The 26,531-nt window shown below is 48.9% G+C and overlaps 1 protein-coding gene across 1 annotated transcript; it reads right to left on the bottom strand.

The window, feature by feature from the left end:
* On the bottom strand, positions 1-25,814 carry MVP (major vault protein). Its single transcript, XM_029606992.1, has 17 exons — positions 25,662-25,814; positions 21,619-21,768; positions 20,928-21,123; positions 20,342-20,465; positions 19,244-19,375; positions 18,791-18,885; positions 18,462-18,698; positions 18,149-18,274; positions 17,880-18,038; positions 16,120-16,358; positions 15,397-15,594; positions 3,461-3,605; positions 3,143-3,354; positions 1,868-1,984; positions 1,485-1,611; positions 1,157-1,345; positions 1-776 (listed from the first exon to the last, which is right to left on the bottom strand). The coding sequence occupies exons 2-17, from the start codon at positions 21,738-21,740 to the stop codon at positions 639-641; spliced, it is 2,556 nt and encodes an 851-aa protein (XP_029462852.1). The 5' UTR covers positions 21,741-21,768; positions 25,662-25,814; the 3' UTR covers positions 1-638.
* Between the last annotated feature and the right edge of the window lie 717 nt (positions 25,815-26,531).

Below are 26,531 nucleotides of genomic sequence, written 5' to 3'. Positions count from 1 at the left end.
CACCCTGTCTTGTCTTTTATCTGTTCATAGCATGAAGCTTTCCAGCTCTTCTCCCTTCCCTGCTGAGGGACTGCCCGAGGATCACAACAGCTGCGGGCATCACCGTCCCCGACGGGTGGCGTATCCTCCCCCCCACCCCTGGCAGGCAGAACGAAAAAAAAAAAAATGTTCTCAATATAAAACTGAGCACACCTGTCCCATGCATCCTGTATTAACCGTTCTTCCAAGCAGGGAGGACAGGGGCATGACAAAGGGATAGGGCTGCATCCTAATGTTTTCTGTCTCTAATGCCATCCACATTATCTTTTCTTTAATGCTTGATTGCTCGGTCATCCCCTTCCTTTCACAGGGATGCGGACATCTTTGGTAGAAAAGGAGGTACATAAGTACAAAATGAAATGAAACTTATTTTTGGATTTTCAGCGCAATAGCAAGCTCAGGAGATAAAAGAAGGGTCTAACCACCTGAGAAGAAAAGTGCAAAAGTTAGCCCGGGAGTCTACCGGAGAGGGAGGGAGGGATCTGGGCAGGGTGGGGTAATAAGTGTGGCCATTGCTCCCCCTTTCATCTCGTTGTACCCTACATCCTTCCCTCCCCCCCACCCTTATCTCTGGGGCTTTGAACCCCATTGTCCTTCACTCAAAGTTTGTCCTGGGCCGCTGGCAGGGCTTTGGGCATCAGCCCCAGGAGCCCAGTGGCAGTACTGAAGAGGTTGACTGGGCATGAGCCATCGGTAATGAGGGTGGATTGCAGCCCCAGACCCTGCAGCAGCTTCACCTATGGAGGGAGAGAGAGACACAGAGCGAGATTAGGCAACACCGATTTATTTCAATTTCATGCAATTTATTTTACTTTAGTCACCACTGTTGATTTGTGTTTAGTTCGATTTTCCGTGTGCATCTTTGACCTTCGTTAATCTGCTGTGGACTCCGATTATGTGCTGCCCATTCTAGGATGTCGTTACCCTAGCCGACCCCCCCCCCCCCCCCCACCTTGGGTGGATTTCTTATTAAAAAAAAAAAAAGGCTAGCGGATAATAAATTCAAATAATAAATACAGTGCACGAGTGTGGTAACAGCAGCATGTGTACCAGCACAGATGGCAAACCGGCAAGCATCTGAAAAAAAAGTCTTAGCCCCCCCTCCCCTACCACGTACCTGCATCTCAGGCCCTGCCACCGCGATGTCTCGCAGCGTCTGGGGCCCGATGGCGTTTATCATCTCCTGGAACTTCTTCACATCTAGGCTAGCCATCGCCTGGGCCTTCTCCACCTCTAGTTTGTTCTGCTGGTTTACGTACAGCAGCTCCAGCTCCCGCGCCTTCCTCAGCCGTTCCATCTCTGCAGTCTGCATGGACGAAAAGGTAAAAGAAAAAAAAAAAAAAAAAAGAGCCATCAGCCTACAGCCACACACACTGCGATCGTGTCTGATAAAATCGCAATGCAGCCGTGACAGGTGAACCTCCCCTCCCCCCCCCCTCTCTCACCGTCTCAATTTCCAGCGCCTCGGCCTTGCGTTTGGCCTGCTGCACAGCCTCCTCGCCTTCAATTCTGGCTGCCTCTGCCTTGGACTGCGCTTCTGCTTTGGCAGCACCTGTGCTCTCCACCACCATGCTGTGAGCAGGGCAAGGATGGCAAAACAGCGTTAAAACCACAACGTAAGTCAGGAAGTCACTTCCAGTATATTCCTAACATGCTGCATGGAGATCGTGTTCGGTTCCGCGGCTGACCAGCCCAGACAAAAAGACAGTCGTGGTCATTACTTCAGACGCATCCTCAACTTAATATTCCATTGTCACTGTGCAGAAAGTAACTGAATGATTACCTTAGTGCTGAGGAAGCAGCAAGTATGAAAGTTTGAACCAGATACCTCAGTGCCTGCAGCTCTAGCAGCTCCTTCCTGGCTTTTTCTGCCTCAGCCTGGTCTGTGATTTTCTGCCGCTCCAGTCGACCCCGTGCCTCCTGTTCAAGGCGCTCTGCTTCATGCCTGAGAGTGGGGGGAAATGAGAAACAGAGTCACCCACTAAAGGCAGTTTAAGTATCTGTGGAGCAGCAATCACACACACACACACACACACACACACACACACAAAAGGATTATTCCCTTTAAGATAATGTTAGGCCAAAAAAAAAATTCACACACAAAAAACACAATGTGAACTTGCTACTCTCCTACAAGAGCAATAAATCTAAAGCCCAATAACAGTTCTCTTTAAAATATGTGATTGACAGGAACTGCATAACATGCTTAACGTATTAAGGGGCGGATTTTAAGAGGCCCGCGCGCGCCAGCGCGCCTATTTTGCATAGGCCGCCGGCGCGCGTAAAGCCCCGGGATACGCGTAAGTCCCGGGGCTTTCAAAAAGGGGTGGGAGGGGGCGTGTCTGGTGGCGTTTCGGGGGCGTGCCGCGGCATTTCGGGGGCGGGCCAGGGGCATGGCGCCAGCCTGGGGGGCGTGGTCGAGGCCTCCGGACCAGCCCCCAGGACCGGAGGACGGAGCGGGGCTGCCGGCCCGACACACGCAAAGTTACGCCTGCTGAAAGCAGGCGTAACTTTGCTGACAAAGGTAGGGGGGGTAAGGTGGGGGGAGGGTGAAGGAAAGTTCCCTCCGAGGCCGCTCCGAAATCGGAGCGGCCTCGGAGGGAACAGGCAGCGCGCGCTGGGCTCGGCGCGCGCAGGTTGTACAAATGTGCACCCCCTTGCGCGCGCCGACCCCGGATTTTATAAGATACGCGTGGCTACGTGCATATCTTATAAAATCCAGCGTACTTTTGTTCGCGCCTGGTGCGCGAACAAAAGTACGCGATCGCGCAAGTATTTAAAATCTACCCCTAAAAGTGTAAGCTGACAAATTACAAAAGATGAAAAATAAAATATTTGGTTTAAAAATAAATGAATAAAAGAGGTTTTCAAGCTGAAATGTCACTCTCCTGTGACATTCCCCGTTAAGATACCCAACACACGGTTGACACTAATTGCCAAACTGAAATCCCCTATGACCCTCCCCTTGAAGATATATGGCACACAAAAATTCCCTTTAAGATAATTAACAATTGGCTGACAAAAATTCCTAAACATGCAAAAGCTACAGCCTGTGACTGAGTGACAAAAATGCTACAGCCTGCATTTCCTGGCCCTCACTCACCGGGCAGCAGCCTCCTGGGAGTTGGTGGTGATCTCAATGGCCAGTTGCACACTCTTTTGCAGTGCATCCCGCGTACGCTGGTCTACTGGCTCCACCGATTGGATGTCCACACTGGTCACCACCAGGCTGTTCTGTGGAAAGCAGAAGCTGTTGCGGATCTTGGCAGCCTCGTCGAAGCCAAAGACAGAGGAGCAGATGATACGATTTGAATTCTGCACAGGAAGAATGAAAATTACATGCACCAGAAATTTCAGCAGGGAAAGCCAAGGGATTGGAAGAAGATCTCATGCCCTTACAGTCCGTCCCGGCTGCAGTTACCTTGTGGAAGTCATCAAACTGCACAGAGGCAACAGCCCCACGGATGCGGGAAGCAATGGCCTTGCAAGCATCCCCCACAAAGTCTGGCACACTGAACAGCTTAGCAGCCTCCAGAGGATCTTTCTTATCCTTAATGGCAAAATGCCTGACAAGAACAGAAAAAAAAAAAAAAAGAAACAGACAAAAAAAACCACATTAAAATAACACCATAGTTATGGCACACAGTATAGTATTTGTAAACTTCATTCGAGAAATTACTTACCTGATAATTTCGTTTTCCTTAATGAAAACGACAGATGGACTCAGGACCAATGGGTTATGTGCTCCCCTGCTAGCAGATGGAGACGGAGTCAGGTTTCAAAGCTGAGGTCACCCTAGATATACCCCTGCAGTGACTTCAGCCATTCAGTATTCTCTTCAAAAGCCATTGTGGACATGCTATTCAAAAACTTGAATACAATTTAAGAACTTGATTAAAACTGGTGACCGTAACTGTACTCAAGCAAAACATAAGCGCTGAATCCCAGAGATAGGGCAACGGCTTACCTGTAAGCTCTTGGAATAGCGATTCACCTCATGGGCAGCTGTAGGCAGGATGCTGAGTCCATCTGTCTACACTAAGGAAATCGAAATTATCAGGTAAGTAATTTCTCCATTTCCTAGAATGTAGGACTCAGGACCAATGGGATATACAAAAGCTACTCCTGAACGGGGTGGGAGGCTGCCCGTGATCCAGTTAGCACTGCCCTCGCAAAGATTGCATCTTCTTGGGCTTGGACGTCCAGGTGATAGAACCTGGAGAAGGTTTGCAAGGAAAACCATGTCGCTGCTCAGCAGATGTCGACAGGAGACAGTAGCTTAGCTTCTGCCCAGGATACTGCCTGGGCCCTAGTGGAATGAGCTTTAACCTGAATGAGTAAAGGCTTCCCTGTCTCTACACAAGCTCCCGTGATCACTTCCTTGATCCAGCAAGCTATGGTAGCTTGCGAAGCTGCTTCGCCTTGTTTCCTTCCACTGTGAAGAACAAACAAGCAGTCCATCTTGCGCACCGGGTCTGTACTTTCTAGATACCGTACTAATAGCCTACTGACGTTTAAGTGGCGTAAGAGGCGGTAGTCTTCCGAGTCCTTGTGTCTATCTAAGGATGGTAAGAAAATGGACTAGTTCAGGTGAAACTCCGAGACTACCTTTGGAAAGAATGAAGGGACGGTGTGAAGTTGCAACGTTCCTGGAGTCAACCGGAGGAATGGCTCCTGACATGACAGCGCCTGTAATTCAGGGATGAGACAAGCCGAGTATATCACCACCAAGAATACAGTCTTTAGCATTAACATGTGTAGAGACAGAGCACTTAATGGCTGAAAGGAAGGCCCTGCTAAGAAGTCCAATACTAGATTGAGGTTCCATAGGGGGACCGGCCACTTTAAGGGTGGTCAGAGGTGTTTAATTCCTTTTAGGAAATGGGCCAAGTCCGGATGTGTCGACAGGCGGGCTCTGTCTACCTCACCTCTGAAACAAGAGGGAGCTGCCACCTGGACCTTCAAGGAGTTGAGGGACAGTCCTTTGTTCAAGCCATCCTGTAAGAATTCAAGAATCATGGGGATCTTGATCGACCGAGGAGAGAGCCCGCATTTCTCGCACCAGGCCTCAAATATTCTCCAGATCCGCACGTATGCCAAGGACGTCAAGAACTTCTACAAACAGAACAAGGTGGCAATTACTGCCACTGAATAACCATGCTTCGTCAGGTGAGTCCTCTAAAGGGCCAGACCTTAAGACAAAACTAAGTTGGGTCCTTGTGAAGGTTTGGACCTTGTTGGAGAAGGTCCCTGTGCAGAGGGAAGTATTGGGCATCTGGGCTAATCCAGGGCCACCAGAAGGACTAATCCTCTGTGGCGCTCGATCTTGCCCAGCAGAGGCCACAGAGGGAAGGCTTACAGTACATCCTCCACTGGCCAGGTTTGGACCAGGATGTCGATCCTTTGGGAGCGCTGATCTCTTCTGCAACTGAAGAATTGGGGAACCTTCACGTTGTGTGATGTGGCCAGTAGGTCGAAGAATGGGCAGTCCCAGCGATCTACCAGGAGCTGGAAGGTGTTGTGTTTGTGGTGTTGTGGACCCTTGGTCGCAATGGAGATGACTCCGCCCACGGGAGGGACCCCGTGGGGAACCACTGCGATTGGCTGAACTCAGTTAGCAGACACAGTATGGATAAAGGCTTTATTGTACTGCTTGTAGATAGATAGTAAAGCAGGAAGGTAAGGCACTGATCCCAGAAGTGCCAGTAGGTTCAATAGGCTCAGAAGTGAAGTCTCACCCAGATGTTTCATGATGGCGGAAGCCCGCAGTGCGGGTGATGTCGCAGCTGGTGGGTGGAGCTGGAGCACCGGATCAAAGAGGTACTCACAGGAATAATGGCATCTTCCTGATGGTATAAAGTTGGGACCGAAGGTCCATGGTGCAGGATATAATGGGTGGGAGGCCCTTGAGGAGCAAGTACCCGAAGATCCGATATCCTGAAAAGTAGGAAAGAGAGAAAGACCCCCGAGGAGCGGTTGTCTAGTTAGAGAGGACCCCGAAGGGTAGTTGGAAGCGAGAGACCCCCGAGGAGCGGGTATCGTGAGCTTCTACTGGAGCGAGGCCCTTGGAGAAAATAGCATCTAAGTGTTCAGCTTAGAGCGGTCACAGTAGCTTAAACCGAAGTCCTTGCTAACTCAGTGGTTCAACTGAGTTAGCGCCTTAAATACCCTGGTGAGGGTGGAGAACATCTGGGAAGCTGTCCGAGGTTCCCGCGCTGACCCCTTTAAAGAAAGGGGCAGGCTTCGCTGCGCGCGTCTAAGAGTCGTTGGGAGGCGGGGCTTCAGCGGCAGTGGAGTTCCTGCCGCAGAGAGAGGCCTCCCGACGCCGAAGTAGGCCCCGGGAAAAGTGGGCGTGCCCCCACGTTCTGCGTCGGGTCCCTGAGGAGCAACGGGCCGCAGCTGTAATAGGTGAGTCAGTCGACCACAGCCTCCGTGGCCGACCGGCATAACAGAAGGCTCTGGTCAACAATGACCATTCTCCTGGATCCAGACTCTTCCTATTGAGAAAGTCTGCACTAACGTCGTCTTTTTCCATGATGTGGGCAGCCGAGATCCCTTCTAAATTTAACTCCGCCCATTCTATAAGGGGGTCTATTTCCAGAGACACTTGGTGGCTTTTGGTTCCTCCCTGGCAGTTGATGTAGGCTACCATTGTTGTGTTGTCGGACATCCGCCTGGCTCTGGAGTCTGTGGCTGAATTGCAGACACGCTAATCTGACAGCTCGGGCTTCCAGGTGTTTTATGTTCCAGCACACTTCTTCTTTGGTCCATCACCTCTGGGTGGTTAATTCCAGACAGTGAGCTCCACACCTCGGAGGCTCGCATCCATTGTGAGGACTAACTATTTCGGTACGGACAGGCTTATACCCTTGCTTAGGTGAACTTCCTGTAAGCCACCACTGGAGCCGAGAACATCTGGGTCTTATTTTTCAACTTCCATCGGTAGGTGGAGGCAAATCGAGTAGTATTGCAACAATGGGTTCCAATGTGACAGCATGGAGCATTGGAGTGGCTGCATGTGTGCCCTCACCCACGGTACTACCTCTAGGGTGACGCCATCAGGCCATGGACCTGGAGATAGCTCCATACCCTGAGGCGTATTGTGTTCGTCAACCAGCGCACTTGGCCCATCAGCTTCCTTATCCTTGAAGTAGGGAGGAAGTCTCTATCCTGCTTGGTGTTGAACCGGACTCCCAGGTACTCTAAGGACTGGGAGGGCTTGAGGCTGCTCTTGTCCATGTTCACAACCCAGCCAAGTTCCTGAAGCAGAGATCTGACCCTGCCGGTCACCTGGAGGCTCTCTTCCAATGATGTTGCCCAAATCAACCAGTCATCTAGGTAAGGATGCACCAGGATCCCTTCTTCCTTCAGAACCACCACCTCCACCACGACCATAATTTTGGAGAATGTTTTGGGGGCAGTTACCAGGCTGAAGGGCAATGCCCGGAACTGGTAATGGTGGCCCAGTTCCGCAAGGCGTAGCAAATGATGGTGGCCCTGGCAGATTGGAATATGAAGGTAGGCTTCTGCGAGGTCCAGGGAGGTTAAGAACTCTCCCGGTTGTACACCCATTATGACTGAGCGAAGAGTTTCCATGTGGAAGTGAATTAACCACAGATGACTATTGACACTCTTGAGGTCTAGAATGGAACCCTCCTTCTTGGGGACAATGAAATAGATGGAATAATGCCCTGTATTTTCCTGGGGTGTAGGTACTGGAGTTATTATAGCCCTCAAACTGAGGAGCCTTAACGAAGATTCCACTGCTAGTTTCTTGTGCTGGGAGTGGCAAGGAGACATCATGAACATGTCCCGAGGGATTCTGCGAAATTCCAGAGTGTATCCTTCTCATATGATGTCCAGAACCCATTTGTCGGACGTGAGCTTGACACACCGCTGATAGAAGAGGGATAGTTGGGATATAGAGGGATAGATCTGAAGTCGGCAAAACAATGTGACAAGGCGATAGCTAAAGTCAGAAGAATGCTGGGCTGCATAGAGAGAGGAATATAGAGTAAGAAAAGGGAAGTGATAATCCCCTTGTACAGGTCCTTGGTGAGGCCTCACGTGGAGTACTGTGTTCAGTTCTGGAGACCGTATCTCCGAAGGGACAGAGACAGGATGGAGGCGGTCCAGAGAAGGGCGACCAAAAAGGTGGAAGGTCTTCATAGAATGACTTATGAGGAGAGATTGAAGAATCTAAATATGTACACCCTGGAGGAAAGGAGAAGCAGGGGTGATATGATTCAAACGTTCAGATACTTGAAAGGTTTTAATGATCCAAAGACAATGACAAACCTTTTCCATTGCAAAAAAAATCAGCAGAACCAGGGGTCACAATTTAAAACTCCAGGGAGGAAGACTCAGAACCAATGTCAGGAAGTATTTCTTCACGGAGAGGGTGGTGGATGCCTGGAATGCCCTTCTGGAGGAAGTGGTGAAGACCAAAACTGTGAAGGATTTCAAAGGGGCGTGGGATAAACACTGTGGATCCATAAAGTCTAGAGGATGTGAATGAAGAGAAGAGGCAAGGGGTGGCTTGCTTGTGGGAATGACGACTACTACCTGGAGATTAATATCCTTATTCAATAAACATACACACATTTAATGCGACTCCAATATTGCTCTATGCTTCAACGGCAAGAGGAAATGTGGAAAAAAGGATTTGCATCCACAAAAAAGCAGGGGAGTAGCTTGCTTGTTACGGCGGTTACTACCCCAAATCAAATAAGCCTGATACTTCACTTTCAATGCACATCCAGCATAGCTCTCTCCTTCAACGGCAGGGAAAATGAAGAAAAGATGATTTATATTCAGCATCAACCAACAAGGAATGAATTACATAGTCTGGGTAAACAAATAAGCATGGGAGTAGCTGGCTTGTTACGGCGGTTACTACCCCAAATCAAATAAGCCTGATACTTCACTTTCAATGCACATCCAGCATAGCTCTCTGCTTCAAACGGCAGAGAGAATGAAGAAAAGATGATATATATCAGCATCAACCAACAAGAAATGAATTACATAGTCTGGGTAAACAAATAAGCATGGGTGTAGCTTGCTTGTTATGGTGGCTACTACCCGAATCAATTAAGCCTGATACTTGACTTGGAATAAGTATCCAGCGCAGCTCACTGCTTCAGCAACAGAGGGAATTAAGTAAAAAGGATTTTTATTCAGACAACCAACAATGGCTGAATTGCACATGCAGGGTAAACAAACGGGAGTAGCTTGCTTATTACGGCGGTTACTACCCCAAACCAATTAGCTAGATACTTCACTTAGATGCAGCTCCAGCACTGCTGTCTGCATCGATGGTGGGGGTGGAAGGGAATTAGAACCAAAAAGTTACCAATAAGGGCCCTGACCTCAGCAGTCAGAGTAACAGATAAGTATGAAAACAAATAGGTGTGAAAGCTTGCTGGGCAGACTGGATGGTCTTCTTCTGCCGTCACTTCTATGTTTCTATGTAAGTTGGCCCCCTATCTCCTTGACCAGTGGATGGGTCGGACAAACTTCATTGGGGAGTTTGGGTCAAACCTGAGCCTGAACCAGTTCCTCTTTTTGGTTGACAGCTCCGAAAGGACTGAGACCTTCCCGAAGGTCGAGATGTCTGAAATGGCGAGTTTCTGTAGGGCTGAAAATGCTGGGAGCCCCTGGCCAAACCCCTCCTATGCAAGGGGCACTGCAACCTCTTTTTCTTATCTTCCGGTAGCTGCGGCACTGGAGATTCACCCCATGGCCACCTTTTCCAATTCACTTCTGAATAGGAGGGATCCTTTAAAGGTGTCCGCTGACCAATTTCACGGCCATAGTTACTTTCTGGCCGCCACCATTGAAGCTACCCCTCTGGCCAAGGTACGCACTAGGTCAGCGCTTGAATCCACTAGGAATGCTGTTGCAGGCTCCATCGCCTCTCTGGAATGCACCCCTGAGCTATCTGCCTCTTGAGAGAAGCAGACATGAGTGAGCCACCAGGGCACAAAGAGGAAGTGGTATGTAGCGTCATTGCTGTCGTGTCAAAGGCTTGCTTAAGGATGGACTCCAGTCGCCTAAAGTGCGCGTCCTTCAAGGCCGCTCCTCCCTCTACTGGGATAGTTGCTTCCTTCGAAATGGCGCAGACCAGGGAATCCACTTTCAGGAAACACAGGCGTTCTTTGGCCTCTGGGTCCAGAGGGTACAGGGCCTCCAATGCCCAGCCTCCTTTAAAGCTGGCTTCCAGGGCATCCCATTCCAGGTCAATTAACTCCTGGATGGTTTCCAGCATCAGGAAATAGCAAGAGGCTTTCCATAGAGACACCAGGGTGGGGTTCTTCTTTGGCTCCGACATAGGGTCTGTGCCGGGGAACTCCCAGAGTCTGGGAGGCCAGTGCTGGCAATTCATCTCTGTGGAAAAACCGTAACATGGTCCAATATGGTTCCAAGCCTGGAGGGATTTCTCCGTCCTCCAACGAGCCTGCGTCCCCTTCGTCGTCCATGGTGTCTGTGTCCCTGTCAGGGATACCCTTGGTGAGGAGAGGCATGTCCCGAGGCATGCTGATAGGGCTGGGAGGGCGAGGCCTTCCCGGCTGGGGCTCAGTCCGGGCAGGGGCAGCAGCTGACTTCGCTTGAACAAAGGCTTGAAGGCCATGAAAGAATTCCACCAAAGAGAAGATCGCCGGGTCCATACCCAGGCCAGGAGGAACTGGGGTAGGTGCCGCTGAACTGCCCCTCTCCTGAGGAGAACGCAGTCCTGGGATTGTTCAAATCCCAGGTACTACCAGATAAGGTCATGGCTGACCAGTCCTCCAACTGGGAGGGGCCAGGCTTGGAGAAGTTCTGAGAGCCCAACCCTCCCTGGACCTCCTCATAATGCTGACACAGGAAGGATTCATGGTCAGACTGTGCAGCCCTAATATGGCAGGTAGCACAGAGTGTCGCTTGTGCTTCTTTGCTGCCGGAGCCATAGTTCATTGCAGCTTCTGCATTCAGCCAGGCTAGCGCTTGAACTCGAGTGCGCACAAATTCGCCCTGATGCGCGTAAGTATAAGCATCCAGTTGTGTGCGAATGTATGCATGTACTTAAACATGTAGGTATGCGCACAGGTGCGCGCATACCTATGCGCGTGGTTATGCGTATAGTAGGGCCGGCCCGCACCATGCATACCGACGGTCTTTGGGGGAAAATGGTGCCACACAAAACTGCGCGAAAGATGGCACCACCGCGGCCTGCCATACGGAGTGCCTTACAGAGCCTGAAATGGGGCCTAGCCCATCCGAGGGCTGCTCAACCCGCTTGGAAGCCCTCTTCCCTTGCCCCAACAGGATCGGGAATGTTGTTGGTACGGCGAGCTGAGCAAGAGACCGAAGGAAAGACTTCCACGTCTATGAACTGGAGGAGTTCTTTATTTACCTGAGCTTAGCGCTTACCGGCTGAGTACAGAGACAGTCTCTGGCTGCAGGGGGAGAGAGCATAGACAGTCACCGCCACAATCGGCCTCCTGCACCTGCTGCCTTTCAGCTGCTGCAGCAGCAAAGTCCACACCAGGAACTGGCTACCAAACCAAGGCAAACCTCTGAGGGATCTCGGAAATCACCTCGGAATTCTCAACTGGGGGAGGGACCATTAGGTATCACCACAGGAGAGCGAGACTCGATCTTTCTCCAATTTAAAGGTAAAATTTCCTCTTCTAAAGAGTACTGTGTTCCCGATAGGAAGGCCCAATCCACATCTGCTAGAAGACGGAGAGATACTGATTGGCTGAGGTCACTGCAGGGGGGTATATCTAGAGTGACTTCAGCTTTGAAACCTGATTCCGTCTCCATCTGCTAGGAGGGGAGCACATGACCCATTGGTCCTGAGTCCATCTGGCTACACTGCTAGGAAATCAGGCAATATCTTGTTCTTAAGTGGCCACTACAGAACCTCTTTATCAGTCACCATATCTTGCATCCTTTCAAGTGGCATCATATCCCGAGTAACATCCTTGGCACCTAGCGAGGTCACTTACACCATTCTCAGCATGGTTGCCAATAGACTTTTAAGCTGTTTGCCTGAAGCCCCTAACAGCTTAGACATTAAATATGGTTCACAGGAAGAGATCTGGTGTCAAAGGGCAGGTGAGTATAACCGGTTGGTTGGCCTTTAGTTGCTAGGGCAGGACCAATATTTGAAACTAAGCAGACTTGTAACAGTGCTCAGTAGTCCGGCTGTAAAGGCAGCTGAACTGAGGCACTCTGGGAGTGGGAGGGCAGCTGGGTGCTGTATGTTTTAACAGGAGTGAGCAAAGAGAGGGAAACGATCCAGCCCGTGTGTAATCTTGGACTCCTGCTGTCTCTGGGTCTTTAGAGCATCCCACCAGGAGGCCTTGCTTTCTTTAATAGCTATTATAATAATCATATAATTAATCTAAAACTAGATTCAAATATAATTGAATTTTTCCATTTAGAACACTACCCTCAGGTTATGAAGTATTTGCAGGCCTCTTCTTATTCTTCATGTCTCCAATATATTTTCTATTCCTGCTGCTAATCCTCCCTAATCTTATTCCCTGCTGCAAACCACAACTACCACCATCAAGTTCACCCTCCCCTATCCCTACATTCTCTATCTCACCTGCCATTCTGACATCTGCACTGGCCACTGTTCTTGAAACTCAAATGTTTCTTCCCCTCCTCCTGACATCATCTCATCACTGTTACTATCGACACACCTGCGCCTGTCTTCTCTATATTCTCCTGCTCCTCCTTTTACTTTCAGCTGGGGATATCAATCCCAATCCTGGCCCTTCAAGGCAATTTTCTCTCCATTGTCCCATATCAAGCTGTAACCCCTCCAATCTTATCACTATTCCCCTTCTTCCTCCCTCTTCTCTTCCTTTCTCATGCTCCCTGTGGAATGCAAACTCTATCTCCAAGAAGCTTGCCTTTAGTCATGACCTTTTTGCCAAATGATTCCAAAGTCTGCCCAACGATCACATCTGCTACTTGGTTGCAGCTTTAACCTGGCAACCTGCAACCAAGTAGCAGATGTGATCGTTGGGCAGACTTTGGAATCATTTGGCAATCTCCGGCCCCTGATGAAGTTGACAGAAACACGAGCCGTGTCGGGCCAGGGCCAGCTTGATATTCCGGCTGCATATACTCTGCTACGATAAGTGTAATCGCACTGCCTTTAGACTGGTAATTCAACCAGATTTAAAATAATATAATGAAAGTTTGAAAACGTAAAAATCTCAAAAAAATTACCACAGAGTAACCGATGATTATAAATTTAGTGACGGTCCAAATGCTTTCCTGTGACTGCACAACCATATGAGTGGCAATTAGGGCTATTGGAGTAAAGCCCGCCATTGTTATATGAGGTTACTCTGTTCTCATAGAAGAGACTACATGGTATCAGCTATTGTTATTTCTACTAAATATGATGCTGTTTTGAATTTCAGTTACTAGTTTACATCATATATATATACAGTTTTTTGTACTGATGACTTCCATGACAAGATTCACAAAATTACTGTTTCACCTTTACCTAGCTCTCCCCCACGTCTTTCCTCTACCTTTCCCCTAATCTTCACCACTTTCTCCTTTCCTAAAGTCACAGTGGAGGAAACTGCTCGTCTTCTCTCTTCCTCCAAACTCTCTACTTGTGCCTCTGACCCTGTCCCCACCAGATTCCTCAGCTCCATCTCCACTGCAATCATCCCTTCCATCTGTCACATCCTCAATCTAGCACTCGCCACTGCTACTGTTCTTGCTGCCTTTAAACATGATGTAATCATACCACTCCTTAAAAAACCCTCATTGGATCCTACCTAACCTGCCAACTATTGTCCTGAATCCCTTCTCCCTTTTGCCTCCAAACTACCTGAATGTGCTGATCACCGCCGCTTTCTTGACTTTCTTACGTCTCAAGGCATTCTTGATCCATTCCAGTCTGGTTTTCGCCCTCTACATTCAACTGAAATAGCCCTTGCCAAAGTTTCCAATGACCTGTTTATGGCTAAAGCCAAAGGTCTTTATTCCGTCCTTATCCTCCTTGACCTGTCTGCTGCTTTTCACACTGTTGATCACTACCTACTCCTTGTACTCTGCCCTCGCTTGGATTTCAGGACTCTGTCCTGTTTTGGTTTTCTTCTTACCTCTCCCATCGCACTTTTAGTGTTTCCTCTGGTGGTTCCTCCTTCTCTACTGCCATTCCACTATCAATTGGTGTTTCTCAGGGCTCCGTCCTGGGCCCTCTTCTCTTCTCACTTTATACTAATTCCCTTGGTGCTCTGATTTCCTCTCATGGCTTTCAATACCATTTGTATGCTGATGACTCCTAGATCTACTTATGTACACCAGAAATTTCAACAGAAATCCAATCCCAGATCTCAGCCTCCCTGTCTGACATTGCTGCCTGGATGTGCTGCCATCACCTTAAACTCAACATGGCCAAGATGGAGCTCCTTATCTTTCCCCCCAAGCCCACCTCCCCTCTTCCTCCTTTCTCTGTTTCTGTGGATGACACGGTCATCATCGTCCCTGTCCCATCACCCAGAACCTTGGAGTCCTCTTCGACTCTTCTCTCCTTCTCTACGCATATCTAAAACACGTCGTTTCTTTCTTTATAACATTGCCAAAATCCGTCCTTTCCTTTCTGAACTCACCACTAGAATCCTTATCCACTCTCTCATCTCTTCCCGCTGCAACCTGCTCCTCACAGGTTTCCTGGTAAGCCATCTCGTTCCACTGCAATCTGTCCTACACGATTTATATTTCACCAAAGTAGCTGTGCTCACATAACGCCTCTTCTGAAGTCACTCCATTGGCTCCCTATCTGCTCCCACATACAGTTCAAGCTCCTCTTTCTCACCTACAAATGCCTTCACGCTGCAGCACCTCACTACCTCTGCTATCTCTCTCTACACCCCTCCTCGTGCACTCCGCTCGTCTGATAAGTCACTCCTGTCTGTGCCCTTCTCCTCTACTACCAATTCCAGACTCCATGTTTTTCACCCGACTGCGCTGAGTGCTTGGAATAGTCTTCCTGAACTGGTGCGTCATGCTCCTTCTCTTGCCATGTTTAAATCCCATCTAAAAGACCCACCTTTTTTAAACCATTTTTAAATCTTATGCTCAATTGTCTGCTTTTAGTTTTGTTAGTTTTCTTTTCTTTAAACCAAGTCTCTTGCCCTGTATGTTTGTCTTATTAGATTGAGCAGGGACTGTTTTCTTCTGTGTTTGTACAGCGCTGTGTATGTCATGTAGCGCTATAGAAATGTTAAGTAATAGTAGTAGGTCAGTAAGTGTGGCAGATGGATGGATGTCACACTACAAGCATGCATTTGTCACAGGACAGGTGGGTTGCAAAGAGAGTGGAGACCTGCCCCTTACCAGTTGTAGGCGAGCTGGATCTGTAGTCGGGCATGGTCCGCAGTCTCAATATTGATGATGTCTGTACAGAAGTCTGGCCCCAGCAGGAGGCAGATGGATTTGATAACATTGGAGCGTTTTGGCTTCTCTCCAGAGAGACTGATTACTGTGAACTGCTCATCAGGTTCAAGGATCACCATCTCGGGACCAAAGACCACCCTGAGGACAGAAGGAAAGTGATATGGCTGAGAGATTCTGGGAAAAATGACAGGAAGGAAGTGAGTGGTCCGGTAGCTCAGTGGTAGTGCTGTGTACTGCCATGCAGAGAATTTGCACTTGATTCCCAGGACAGTTTTCTGTTCCCTGGGATGGCTCAGGACACTTTGGAGGCAGCGTTCACAGCCTGTGGTGGTGATGGTGGAGTCCTCATTCATTGCACAACAGTGACACCTACTGGCCATATTTAGGGTTCAGCAATGGTTAGGCATGAGAGGGAAGTTATAAAATAGAAGTAAAATCTCTGGGTAATTTCAAAATGAAAGCTCAAGGCATCACAGCCCAAGCAGAGGCTGGTGCTAATTTAGCCAGCAGCCCAAGTGGCCAGGACAAAAAAAAATCTTTAAAAAAAACAACAACAAAAAAAAGAAATTAAAGGGCAAAGAAGAGTAGGGAAAGGAAACAGAGCAGAGAACTGGGAGAAAGGATCTAGCAGATGGATTGAGATAAAAGGGGCAAGGCATTTACCTAGCCGTTTTCTCCCGGTAGTCGTAGACCTGCACGGCAGCGTTGTGGGGCACACGGTAGGAAACAGCACGGGTCTTGTCACGACGCGCCATCTCACAGCGTGGCTGGGATCGGTCTGAGCGATCAGCCAAGGGGTCCTTGCTCGAGCTCAGCAGGGCCTCCACGTTCGGGGGCAGCTCCTTCTCCCACAGCTCCTCATCCTGCGTCAGCATGTAGCTGTGGCCTATGACTGACCTTACCTAGAGGGGGGAACAGGGAAGCAGCAGCAGTGACATATCAGCATTCTACAACGCATCCTATCTTGGCTTTTTATTCTGGAGTACACGGAAACACTCATCTCTCCGCCTACCCACTCCCGATACCCTCTCCTCTGACCTGATCCAGTGAAGCCCTAGGCTGGAATAATTAATGATGCAGTCAGTGGGATCTGGGCATTCCCCAGAGGGGGGACAGCGAGAGCCTGTAGGACTTTGTGGCGTGTGGTAGCTTTACTATATATAAAAAAAAAAGCCTCTTATTGTGAGAAAAACAATCAAAATCAAATCTATACTTATTTCTCACTGAAAACTATGGACTTATGTGGTACTTTTACTGTGTATGTTCAGCTACCTTTATAGTGCACTCGGTTCCTGGATTGTGTACTGGGTAACCCATAAGAGCAAGCATGCTTCTATAGTGCAAAGATTTTAATCATCGGTTGCTTAAAGATATTATTGTCAAGCTACACATTTTCTTAGCTTGAAAAAAGTTAGTATAGTGCTTAACTTGTACTTAAGTTAAGTACTATACAAGTACTATACTAACATTTTTCAAGCTTATGGGTTACCCGGTACACAATCCAGGAACAGAGTGCACTATGAAGGTTGCTGAACATACACAGTAAAAAGTACCACATAAATCCATAGTTTTCAGTGAAAAATAAGTGTGGTAGCTTTGGCATGTGTTTCGTATCAGCTTGCCCGCACGACACCTTCCTTGTTTGAACATTTCAATTGCTCTCAGGGAGGAAAATGCAAAATCATCTTATCGGACTCTCCATTAAAGGATGACCTCCATTGACAGTGCCCTGTCTGCAAGCACCAAGGGTCCCTGAAATAAGGAAATGAGTGGTGGAACTGAACTCTGAACAAGAGAGAGAAAAAAATAGTTCTTGTTTATGTAGTACTAAAGAATTGATAATCACAGATATTAAGTGTAAGCAGTTCAAGAGTGACATCTGTTTAAAACGTTAAAACTCTGTGCTTGCCATGTTCTTTAAGTCCGTCACATGTAGACTGTACATAAAGATCAGTCAGTTTATCACTTCATTTATCAATAGTTTTTATAAAATTGTGAAGTACACACAAAGCGGTGTGCATAACGCATAACCATAAAAACACCAATTAAAAAAAAACCCAACTTTAAAACTTTACTTGGAGTGCAGTCTGCTATCATTAAAGTGCTTTGCGGGAAAACAAAAACTACAGTCACAGAGGAGAAGAGTTGTCATGGGTAAAGAGCTAAGCACTTGAGGTCCACTTCACCAACTGAAGGACCAATGAGTTAGAAAACTCAGAGTTGTGCTAGGAGCTAAGCCCTGAACAGCAACTACACATAGCACCATACCACAACATAATACTCCCAACGGATCCATCCCTGCTCACTTATCCTGCGCACAGCACCATATTATATACAGACATCAGAAATCAGGACCGCTCCTAAGCCCCGCCCCCCTTTTGGGACCAAGGACCCCCTGACTGTACCCTCCTCCTTCCCCTCACCTTGCCAGTTTTGATGTCTCTCACGTAGATGCCCTCATTCTCATCCAGGGGAATGGCATCCCTTCTCAGCACCACCTCCATCTCCACGGAGGGCACAAATTCCATTGGCCCCCTGATCATCCAGCGATCTCCCGGCCTCCTCTCCACGTCATTCCCATCCTGTACCAAGGGGAGAGAGGAAATGGCAGCCAGTGTTGGGGGGGGGGGGGGGGGGGTCACAGCAGACACTTCTTGTCCATGGTAGAGACCCACAGCTCCCTTGCTCTTACCTCGTCCTTCTCCTCCACGAGCTGTAGGGCCTTCAGCACCAGTCCTTCCTCTTCCGACAGGATGTATATATCCTGGATCCCATACTCCAGGTGCTCCCCAGGCTGCAAGAAAAAGGATTTCTCCCCCTGCGGAAAGAAGCAAGAGCCATTGCAGTCATCGGCATGCTAAACCCCACTGCCGACTGAGTTGCTGGTAAAAGACAGGATAGGAAACTGGGCCTGCAAGGGCTTCAACAGCGTGACCTTCAACTTAACAAGTTACACAGAGCTGCAAGTTGAAGGCGGCACTGAAATTAATACAGGGTACGTCTACCTTGACCACTTTCTTCTGGCCCAGCTGGGGTTTCCCATCTGGCCCCACAGGGTCCAGCACGAGACAGTACTGGCGGCTGTTGAGCGTGTTGATGTCGACGATGCCCACCACCTCCTCGTAGACGTTGGGGATGTGGGCCTCCGTGTCCTGCATGGTGACCAGCCACTCCTCCCCGGTCCTGCGCAGTGGCCCCTTCTCCTCCCGAAAAGTCTTTGTGGCTCGCATGTGCAGCGCTTTCTGCATGGAAGGGGGAGAGAGAGAGAGAGAGAGGCATGAGAACCAGCAGAACGTGCGGGAAGAGCACAGTTATTTATTTCTGTATTGTGTACCTTTTCGGTAAGGACGTAGGCATCGACTATGTCCACAACTTCTTCAAACACTCCTGGGAGGTATGCGCCCACCTTCTTCACCAGCCACTCTTCCCCTGCAAGCATTTGAGGGAAGAGACAGATGGAAAGAGCACTTTAAGATCTACAGTAGATATTTTGTGGCGACGCGTCATTCAGCTGAAGGAAGATGCTCCCATTCAATGAGGTGGCACGCCGGCCCTCCCTCACCCTCCCCTGGAGTTAGGTTAACACGAGCGGAGACCCCCCTCGCCCCCTTCTCCCCAGAGTGAGTGCTTATAGCCGAGTTCTGCATAGAGCTGGTGCTGAATTTCACAGGTTAAAAAAAAAAGGAAAAGTCGCAATCAAATCCAGGTTCCGACTGGAGTATGAGCTCCTGACACATTCATCTTCCACAACTCACCCCCCTCTGTATTCCTCCCCAGCCCGACTCACCTGTCACCCGGTCACGTCCCTCCCGGTCCTTGCACTCCTTCCGCGCTCGCAGCCGGATAGCCTGGTTGTGATGGATCACAGTAGCCTGGATGGTCTCTACCACCTCTACTTCCTTCCGGGGGATGTACGTCCCTGGAGAGTTGAGAGAGAGAGAGAGAGAGAAAGAGAGTGAGGTCCCTCAATATCTCAGCAGGGAGGGAGACAGTCACTGCATGATCCTTCCATAAACAACCCTGAAAGTCAGCACCCATGCTATAACTGTTCTGTGGTGGGATACAGAGTGCGTGGGAAGCTTGCAATGCTGTGGCCTATTGCTGTGTCTGTTTGGAGGCAAGATCCTCACTAAATATAGAATAAATGACCACAAATTAGAAATAGAATCGTGTAGACCAAAAGTGAACTGGAAACCAGGAGTTTAGACTCTTCAGGCAGTGCAACACTGGAGACATAGAAACAAAAACGTTACCGCCTCCTGTCCCATGCAAAACACAAAAAAAGATTCCAGAGATGTACATTTCCCGAAGCAAGACACAGAAAAATCAGAGGATTCCTACAAAAGGAGGAGGAAGAAAACCATCATATAATCCTTGGAGAAACAGCTGCTACAGCCAGGGCCACAATTAAGGATGGGTGAGAGAGCCAGAGTGCAAAGCCCTTTTTTGGGGGCAGAAAAAGGATTGAAATGCTAGCAAGAGCTGGCAGCAGATTGAAAGCCAGGGAGAGGGAGCAGCTCTTGTACCATCCAGGTTGTGGGGGAGAGAGGGGGTGAAAAGGGACTGGGGATGAGAGTGGAAGCAGGGGGCTTGCCTGCCTCGGGACCTAGAAATGCTCTGGCCATGGCAGCAAAACCCAGGCCACAACAGAATCTGCCCAGAGGACAACAGGGATCATCGGCAGAATCTTGGAATTGTGGTGCTTAGGGTCCGTGCTGGAATTTGTAATTTAAAATCGTGCCGTTACTACTTGCATTACATTTTTTTTAAACCACCTCGTGTATTACTTTGGCATCACGTCTGCAAACTGTCATGCCGGCACTTTTCCTGAATCAGGGTAATCAGGGGAAGAGCTTGTAAGGGTGAAAGGGTGGCCGTGACTCACCGGGACCCTCAAAGAGCCACTCGTCTCCTGCCACAAACTTGTCCCCAGCATCATCCTCGAAGTCAAAAAGCGCCTTCAGGTGCAGCGCAGTGTTTGCGATGACGATCTTCAGGGGTGTGATGCCCTGCATGGAGGGAGGAAAAAAAACCCAAAATTTGTTTCAGGAGATTTTCCCCCGAGAACGGACTAGAAAGCGTGCAGAACCCCATATCCCTCCCTCTCATAACAAGGGATGGACCACATAAAATAAGGGTAAAACATAAAAGTGCAAAAAGCTCATAAGCCAGTCTGTTTGCAAAATTTTGAAACAGCACATCTTTTGCCCGGAGTAAATGTAAGAATCAGGGTAACCTGCCTCACGGCCACCTCTGCAAAAGCTTTTGCACAACGAGTTTCTGGGGAATTCTGTTTCCCTTCCTGAAACTGCAGGAAATGAATAAATGAATGCCTCAGCCAAAAGATGCAGCATTTCACACCTGTGCAAGCAGGCCAACTTTAGGACTTTTTGGGGGGAGTTGGCCATTTTAAATCAGACCCTTACACTATCACACAAAGCTGGGTTTGCTTCCATTACCCCCATCACTACCTGTTTCAGGTCTTCGCCCGGAAAGAGTGGGAAGGGGTCCTGCGACAGGCGGATCTCCAGGTCACCGTGACGCAAGCGAGCCTGCCCTGCTTCATCGAGGAGCACCTGCCGTTCCGCGTCTCGCGCCACTGGATTCTCGATGATGCAGTAATGCCGGGGTGGAACCAGCACCATCTTCACTGGAGAGAACATCACCCTGAGGAGGAGGAAAACAGCAGCCCACTGTATGGATGGGGAGGGACATTTTATGTTTTTATGCATGGTGTAACTGGCTGCGGATGTGTGGTGTGCCTCTTGCTGTTTGATTTCATTGCACTCAGAACTGACTGCAGACACGCAATGCTTGCTTCTTCTAGTTCTTTGAGTGCACTGCACAGTCGTGTGCTGATGAGCAGTGTGCATTTTTCGGGTTACTTCCCTCCATCTTCCTCTGAATTATGTAATGGAGAAAGCCACCACAGAATCGGAAGATAGTCAGTGTGTCGTGTCGTGTCTCCCCCCCCCCCCCCCCCGGTCTCCTGAGTGTGTCGAGAGCGCTGGGTCTCAGCTCAGTGTTTCCATAGCACAGGCAAGCGCTGTTCTTGGAGAGGGTGCCCAAACACGTGCCGTGTCCTGGGAAAAAGATGCTCCAGGAGGGCACCTCAAACCCAGGCTCTGAAGCCACACACACACACCGTGGGAACATAGTTACCGCTCATTGTCTTGCCGGATGTAGGTATTGGGCCCAATTTCCACACGAGAGATGTTGGAGTTCTGGTCCAGCACATGGATAAAGTGGAAGGGGGGAATGCGGATGATGGGTTCTTCGCTCATTGTGAAGGCGGTTGAGATACGAGAGGGACTATAAAAGAGAGACAGAGAGCGGAAATGAGTCGGAGAAAAAAATAAGGGCAAGGGAGGAAAAAAATGGAGAGAACAAGAGATGGAAGGCTTAGGAGGAGGAAACTTCATAAATGCTAAGTTCTTAACAGTAAGTTGTTCTTCCAGGATCCGCACTGGCTCTAGTTCTCACTGTCAGGGCATGCTGCAATCACATGTCACGAGTTTCTGCAAGTGTCCAACTCCTGATCAAAAGGGTCAGAGTCAGGGTTGCCAAGTGTCAGTCAGTTAAAAAAAAAAAAAAAAAAGTCTATAAAACTAGATTTAATGTCAGTAAAAACCATCATGAGTGATGGTGCTGTGGGCCCAGACTCTGCAAGACTGCATCACTTGAGAACTGGGAACCGTGTCTCAATGCAGAAAGGGGGCGACTCTCTCAGTATGAAGTCCAGCTGTGCACAAAATGGCAACAGTGAGATGTGTCAGTCAAAAATCAGGAAGAAGCAGCTTCATGAGTTGGCAACCCTGGTCAGATTTCTAGGAGCAGCAGCCATGTCCCTATTAAAGAAGCATCCTTTTATAAAGAGGAATTAACAATAGGAATGAGCCCGTCTCCCTGAGGCCACCATCTCTTAGAAACACCACAGAGCTGAGGTTTCTCCACGTTTACCTCCCCTGGGACCACACCCATGCCAGGCTGGAAAAGATAAAAACCCTGTGCAGCAACAAGACAAACCTTCAGCTGCAGAGCAAACACCACGGTGAAAAGAAGGTGGGAGAGGCAAGGCATAGGAGCGAGGGGAGGAAGAAAAAAAAAAAAAAGAGAGAGAAGGGCAGGAGCAAGGAATAAGGGTAAAGGAGAAAAATGAGGAAGGTGAACGTGCACAGAGGGCCTGGGCAAGGCCCTTTCACCTACAGCACTATGACAGCCACACCCTGAACTGTCAACAGCCAGATTTCAGAAAGGCAGGGCACCACCGAAGCTTCCTCCGCAAAGCTTTCTAAACCTTAACCCAGGGCTTCCCCAACGGTAGACTGGGGCGGTCACAAAGCTCTGAGCTGGGCTCACAGGCACCTCAAATGGCAGCAGTCTTTAGGCACCAGCAACATTAGCAGAGAAGGAACGTCAGCGCGAGGCCTGTAAGCTAGCACGAGCCCTTGTTTGAGTTTCTGGGGCGACAGGGAAACCCTGGCAAGAAGTTGCTCAGGGCTGCTGCAGGGCCTGTAAGCTTGGACAAACCTACGGGCCCCTGTGTTGGATTTCATTATTAACACCACTGCTGCTTGCAGATCACCATCAGGCTCAGTACCAGCCACTGAAGGAAGGGTGGGGGGGGATGGCCGAGTGTGCACCGGCTGCTCGAGGCTGCCACTGCTGCTCACGACTCACCCACTACGGAACCTACCAAAGAGAAAATTGCTGCCCCTGTCTTCCCTCTGCCTTCTCTTCCCACTAGCTGTCATTCATCTTTTCCCCATGGCCCAAAGGAATATGTTGCCACTGGCCCTGGCCAGGGAGATGTTTGAAGGGATGGGGTTTGAAGGTTGGGTTCAGGTGGACATTTCGGGGGGGGGGGTGTGAGAGAAGGGTTGGAGGGAAGGCTGGGAGGTGAGAAAAGGGCTGGAGGGGGCGACAGAGAAGGGATGGAGAATGTGGGAGGATCATCTGAAGGGAAGGAGGTTACGAGAGGAAGTCGAGAGAAAGGATCAACTAGAGAGGGCGACGGGACAGCAGAGAGGATGAAGGGAGGGCAGAGAGGGTGATCATGGAGCTATTGTTGGAGGGAGATCGCACCACTGCTAATTTGTTCAGAGGTCATGCGAAGTTTTAAGGGCTAAAATGGAGTCACATTGGCCAACAGTTTAGGAGGCTTTGCCTTAACCCCTACTTGAACTTCTGAGTACATGCCCTGGAGTTTTAATGTTGGTATGTGCACATACGTGTTTTTCTGTGTAATAAAGACATTGTCAGATCTGGTCTAACCTCTTTCCTCTAAGGACACACCCTTCACCCCAGTCATGAGCAAAGACCTGAGGCCAGTTCTAGTGAGCAAAGACCTGAGGCCAGTTCTAGTGATATCACCCTCACCCTACTGCAATTCTGGGAGGTGTATTCCTTCCTGTGCTAGAAAAACAGGCCTTCAAGTCCCAGGATGCATTTGGGCAAAGGCATCTGCTCTAGTTCCCTGCCTCTCAAGGGCACTGGGGTCTACAGCACCCAACTTCACTCTCTACATGCACACACACATTCTCTTCCCCCTTTCTCTTCTTCATTCCCTTTGCTGTTCCTCTATTTGTTTTCTGAGATAGGAGAAGCAGTTTCTCACGACTAGGTTTCCATACCTCTCTGAAGAAGGAAGCAATAACCTGGCAACCACAACAGAGCCAGGGTTAACTCAAACCCAGCTCCACCGTAAAATCCCTGCCTTGACTCAGGCATCCTACTTCAATGTTCTACAGAGTTGCCAAATGTCAGGAAATTTAGTTAGTTAAAAAAAATCACAACTACAAAACGACATGTCTGTATAAACAAATACTTCCCAACCTGGAGGCACACCTAGCCAGGCAGGTTTTCAGAATATGTATATTGAAAATACGCGAGATAGATTTGCATACATTGCAGACCCGGGCTATGCAAATCTGTGTAATGCATATTCATCGTGGCAATCCTAAAGACCCGACTGCTTAGCAGTGCTTCCAGGGGAATGGGTCGGGAAACACTTATAGAACATCATGAATGAGGGCCTGTCTCTAGCAATATGAAGTCGCGCAAAAGAGTGAATCTCAAAATAGCAAGTCTAGAAGCGTACAAAATGGCGATGCTAAAAACATGTGTCAGTAGAAAAGTTAGGTTGCCAGTAAAAATCTGGAAGACTGTCAGTAAAAAACATTTTCACGAGTGAGCGCAATTCTGTCTCGCTAGATCAACTATTTCTTTTGCCAATTGCTGCATTATTAAAGCAGAACGACTGAGCCAAACTTTTCGAGTTTTTAAGAGAATCCAGTTAGAATGTTACTTCAGATTTTTATTTCATCCCTAAATAGATGTTACTTATTCATAAATTGTTTTTGAGAGCTCCTCCCGTTCAGTCACGGTGCTCCATTATCAAAGCTAAGAAAACATGGGTATGGAGCCGTTCTGATTGTCATCTGTTATGTTAGGAAATCCCCTCTGGCCCGTGCGGGAACCCTGGTGACATGCACAGGTCAGGCAGCGGAAAAGCAGAACTCGGGGGGGGGGAGAATAAAGTCGTTCGAGATGCACACCTTTTACTCCCCCTCCCACAGAAATAGTATAAAAACGAGGAAACTTATAGCGGGCGATCAAGAAATAAAACTCAAAAAGTGTAAGCAGTCGAGGTAAGCGTGAACTAGCTACTGTTACTGCTTTAAGCCACCACCTCTCCCTGGAACAAAAACCATACTGAGAGGCCCGATAAGGGTGGGATCGCAATGTAAAGCTTCCCTGCCTGCTCCACAGCAAGCCGGCTCCCGTTTCAAGGTCCAGGCGAGGCTGCAGCAACTGGATTAACCCCCTTCTCTCCTCATCGCCCTGAGCCCAACGACCTGCACTCCCGTCCCGCAGCCAACAAGGAGGACTTGACAGCTTTGCTCTCCTCTACAGACCCCTGGGGATTTCTGCTTGCTTCCCCTCCCCCCCCCCCCGGTAGAAAAGTTAAGTTGAAGAAGGGGGGACGCTTTCTAATGGAGGACTAGCTCTGTATGTCCCCCTCATACCTTGCGAGTTAGCAGGCAGCTGAGAGATAGGAGGCTATCAGAGGGAATCCCCTTCTCGCCACTGGTGTATGTATGTATACACACACCAGGTTTTACTGTCAGGAATCTGCGTGGCGAGCAGGGGATATATATATATATATCTATATGCATGTATGGTGACAGACCCCTGAAACTCACCTGGCGTATTATTCCCTGCAGGGCTGGTTTCTCTGCACCCTGATGATATAAGGAAGTTGAAAGACCTTTAAACAGCCACTCCCTTGTTTCCTTGAGGATCGAAGAGGAGGGACGAAAAGAGAGGAGGAGTTTTGGCTTAAAGGGGCGGGGCACAGAGACAAATCGAGTGAAAAGGGAGGAGGAAGGGAATCGTCTTGCAGCCTTTGTCATCTTCCGGCCCTCTCCCCGCCGTCACGCTCAGCCTCTGCGGGCGGCCTGCGGTTTCCCTGCTCGCAGGGCCGGCATCGTCAGCCCCCGCGTTTTGCTGCTGGCCGAGTGGGCATTTTCAGCACACGGGGAGTTGAGACTGAGTTTTATGTGTTTATATAATACAAAATGTTTGTTCAGGAAATGTTCATTTCAACCTCTGACTTAAGCAGCCGTAGCGTTGCAGGATTATAAAGCTCAAATTCGCCGCTAAGGTTCGATGCTTGTAGTTCACAATTTGAGTCTCCCCCCCTATTTTCTCACGAATTCCGATTTTCTGGTTGTGGGGCGCTGGAAATGTTATTCCCCGCATTGTAATGTCTGCCTTTTGGTTGTTCACAGAAAACAAGCATCATGGTTGTTTTTAAAACCCCTGACACACTGACGCTGATTCCTCTAAGTATGCAAACAAAAAAAAATTGGTGATGAGGATGTGGTACTGAGTTGACGTCAGATACCAGCACTGAAATACAAAGGGAAGGGAGGTCATTCATTACCTGGCTGTCAGTGTACCAGTGCTTTTAATTAAATTAGCTTAAAAACCTAAAAAGAATTGAAGACTTGAAATGATTATAGTAAGAGGATGAAGATTGTGGCAGGATCAGTGGCAATATATGATTCTTG

This window comes from Rhinatrema bivittatum, chromosome 6, assembly GCF_901001135.1.
Source record: "Rhinatrema bivittatum chromosome 6, aRhiBiv1.1, whole genome shotgun sequence".
NCBI lineage: Eukaryota > Metazoa > Chordata > Amphibia > Gymnophiona > Rhinatrematidae > Rhinatrema > Rhinatrema bivittatum.
This window is presented reverse-complemented; position numbering and strand designations above follow the sequence as displayed.

Coding starts and splice junctions, on each gene's coding strand:
- MVP (XM_029606992.1), bottom strand. CDS start 21,740: ATGAGCGAAGAACCCATCATCCGCATTCCCCCCTTCCACTTTATCCAT. Junction 16,359..17,879: donor GAGACATCAAAACTGGCAAG/GTGAGGGGAAGG, acceptor TCCCCCCTCTAG/GTAAGGTCAGTCATAGGCCA. Junction 1,612..1,867: donor CTAGAGCTGCAGGCACTGAG/GTATCTGGTTCA, acceptor CCCTGCTCACAG/CATGGTGGTGGAGAGCACAG.